The 3,333-nt window shown below is 37.9% G+C and overlaps 1 protein-coding gene across 5 annotated transcripts in view; it reads right to left on the bottom strand.

Annotated features, from left to right (window-relative positions):
• SMARCE1 (SWI/SNF related, matrix associated, actin dependent regulator of chromatin, subfamily e, member 1) overlaps positions 1-3,333 on the bottom strand; it is a 22,992-nt gene that overhangs the window by 7,026 nt on the left and 12,633 nt on the right. For all 5 annotated transcript variants that reach the window (XM_011998932.1, XM_011998934.1, XM_011998930.1 and 2 more), the window contains 2 exons: positions 2,937-3,068; positions 2,474-2,645 (listed from right to left, as the gene is read on the bottom strand). In XM_011998932.1, coding sequence (XP_011854322.1) covers positions 2,474-2,645; positions 2,937-3,068 — 304 coding nt within the window. The remainder of the gene's footprint in view (positions 1-2,473; positions 2,646-2,936; positions 3,069-3,333) is intronic.

The following is a 3,333-nucleotide window of genomic DNA, read 5'->3' as shown; positions in this document are numbered from 1 at the left end:
GTCACAGAGGGAAGCCCGTCACAGAGGGAAGCCTGTCACAGAGGGAAGCCTGTTACAGAGGACACCCTGTTACAGAGGGAACCCTGTTACAGAGGAAACCCCGTTACAGAGGGAAGCCTGTTACAGAGGGAAGCCTGTTACAGAGGGAACCCTGTTAGAGGCCTTTGTGGTGCTCCTATGTCAGTTTAGCACCTCTCTTATTGTCTCGCACTTAAGCAGTTCCTAAAATTCTCATTATCATAAATACTACAGCTAAAAACTGTTGTTTTTGTAAAAAGTTAAAAAAATTACTTTTCTTTCCTTTTGAGTAATTCCTTTAGGAAATAAACTTCTGAAATTAAAACTATTAGGTAAGATACAGTTTTTTAAAAACTCTGTAATCTTTCTACTTTTTAAGAGTTTTTCACCTTTAGGGTTATATGTGGTATATCTGTGCTACGTCTGTCTAAGTTATCTGTTTTTGTTATTTTTTATTTTTTTCTTTCATTTATATGGCCCCAGTGTTGACCACAGATGGGGTAATAAGGTCTAAGAATTTGGGCTTGTTCTTCCTTGCATGTAAGTCATCTGCTTCCTTTTTTCGGGGAATGGCTTTTCTAATTATGATCTAATTGAACAGCTATTTATCCCATGAAGAGGCTCTCATTGAACAAAAGCCTTCATTGTCTTGAGTAGATAATTGCACATGCCCTTTTTTTTCTTGAGACTGGGTATTGCTCTGTCATCCAGGATGGAGGGCAGTGGCATGATCATAGCTCACTGCAGTCTCGAACTCCTGGGCTCAATTGATCCTCCCACCTCAGCCTCAGTTGGAGCAGCTGGGACTACAGGCACAAGCCACCATGCCCAGCTAATTTTTAAGTATTCTGTAGAGATAGAGTCTTGCTGTGTTGCCCAGGCTGGTCTCAAACTCTTGGCCACAAGCAATCCTCCTGCTTTAGTTCAAAGTATTGGGATTACAGGCGAGAGCCATGGCGCCTGGTCATGTCTATCTTTTGATAGTCCTCTGTTAAAGAAGTCAGTAGCTGCTGTACTTCATGCAGATGCCACCTTTCTCTTATGTACATTTGACATACATTTCCACCTCCCAAGTCTTCCTCTTTCTAATCATTTTCATACTGGCATGCTAAAGACATTCTCATACTGGCATCTTAATTACTACCTGAACTTACTTACTAGCAACTTTAAGACCCACCCTTAAAGTTAAAAACATAATAGGCCCAAGTTTGAGACTGTTTCTGAGTGAATCTCTTCAGTCCTTCTCAATGTTCATGCTGTTAACGAAAGCTTTAGTTATTTTCTACTTACGTTGCTAGCCTTTGTTTCCTCTTGTACTGACCCCCATCCTCCCAATATCTGTAGCCTGGATCATCTTCTGTATGTTTCTCTTGCCTTAATCATCCCATTTGAGTAATTAAAGTGTGGGGATGCTAGTGTGTCTTTAGCACTGCTGATTCTGTTTAACACTCAATACTGTTTCTATTCCATATTCTATTCTCTATAGTGTTACATTCCACTGTCTGTATTTATGAGAACATTTGACAATATTCCAGTCCATTATTTTAAAAAATGATTTCTGTTTTTCCCCACTTTTATCAACTTATTCTTGTCTTCAGGTGCTATTATTGCTTCCTCCCTCATTGATACTGTCTTTAAAGTTCTTATAGCCTTCCTCTTTGTTACTACAACTTTAAGATGGGATCTTAAATCATTTTCCTGATGTTTTTGTCACTTGTAGCTAGAGCTTCTAACCTTTTGCACATCATAGCAGTACACAGAGAAACTATTAGTATTTATACAGCACATTAAATATGTGGTTGAGTGTGTTCACACTGCAAGTGGCTATCTCTGGGTCTCCTTGCAGCTTCAGACCCTGCCTGGCTGCACAAGACCAGAACAATCAGCACACCTGCTAACTACTCATACAGAATGGCAATTAGGAAGCTCTGCTATTCGTGTACATGTATAAAATTTGTATGGGTGTACCCTCATGTACACCCATAAAAGTAGTAGCATGAGCTATATTTATACATTCTTATTGGATTTCTGAATTAAATGGAAAGGAAACTTCATAATGTTTCCACATACTCATTAGCTTCTCCCTTAAGAGCCTCTAATTCAGCGAATTTAGTGAACCAGTAAGAAAACAGGATATAACTAGAATGCATTTAGCTTTGTAAAAGCAGATGAGGCAAAATCCTGATTGTGATTTAAAAACCTTTCATGCATTTTGAGTACAAAGATTTTGATAAACAATAAATAATTTTTGCCATTTTCTGCACTCAAAAGGATATTTCTTTTTCTTGTGGGAAATTCACATACAAATCTTACTCAATATAACCAAAATACTGAGATGACACATAAATTATGCTTTCTTTTCCATTTAGGATAAGAAATAAAACACACCTAAGAGATTACTCATATCCTAACTCTCAGAGAAAGCATAAACAAAACCCCACTTTTTTTCTTTTACCATCTGGATCTTCAGCCGGCTGAATGCTCATGTACGGTTCCCCTTTCTCCATGCGAGACTGTCTCTGTCGACTTTCTTCCTCTAAAGCAGCTTCTGCACGACTTTTTGCATTTATGTAAGCAAGGTACGCGGGGGAATTATGATAGGCCTTCATAGATTCATTGTACTCTATCTGAAATTCAAATGTTTTTTGGTTTTATAATTAACATTTTACAGGTTATAATGCACACTTATGTTATCTCATTTGAATATCAAAAGATATGATGTAAACAGGGTGTTCAGATAATTATCTCCTTTTTACAGACAAGAAATCTGAGGCCTTGAGAAATTAACTTGACTCAGGTAGGCAAAGCCTCAGTACAGCATCAGCCTTCTGACCAAATCTTATGTTTCTTTTATAAATAGTAAGCCAGTGTTTTTGTACTTTACACATTATCTATCCCACTGTGAGCCCCTATCCTACCTTTTCTGCTTCGTATTCGTTTAAATATTCTTGTTTTTCTTCATCAGTGAGATCTCGCCACATGCCACCAATAATCTTGCCAATCTCCCACAACTTTAGGTCAGGGTTGGAAGCCTTTACTTGGTCCCAGACCTTAAAAAGAAAACAGATGAAATGTTAATACTGATGTCTAAAGGTATAGACCTTTAAAAATACTTTTTAATATGGAAACTTTTGAACATAAAAAGCAGAGACAACAGTATCAAATTTCTATGTACTCATCAGCCTACTTCAACAATGATCAACGACTGACCAACCTCAGGTTATCTTTGCCCTACTGGATTATTTTAAGATAGATCTCAGACATCATGTCACTCACTTATAAATACTTCAATGTGGGCCGGGCGCGGTGGCTCAA

This window comes from Mandrillus leucophaeus, unplaced genomic scaffold (assembly GCF_000951045.1).
Source record: "Mandrillus leucophaeus isolate KB7577 unplaced genomic scaffold, Mleu.le_1.0 Scaffold58, whole genome shotgun sequence".
In the NCBI taxonomy this organism is placed as follows: Eukaryota; Metazoa; Chordata; class Mammalia; order Primates; family Cercopithecidae; genus Mandrillus; species Mandrillus leucophaeus.
Note: the sequence above shows the minus strand (reverse complement) of the source record. Positions and strands in the feature narration are given on the sequence as shown.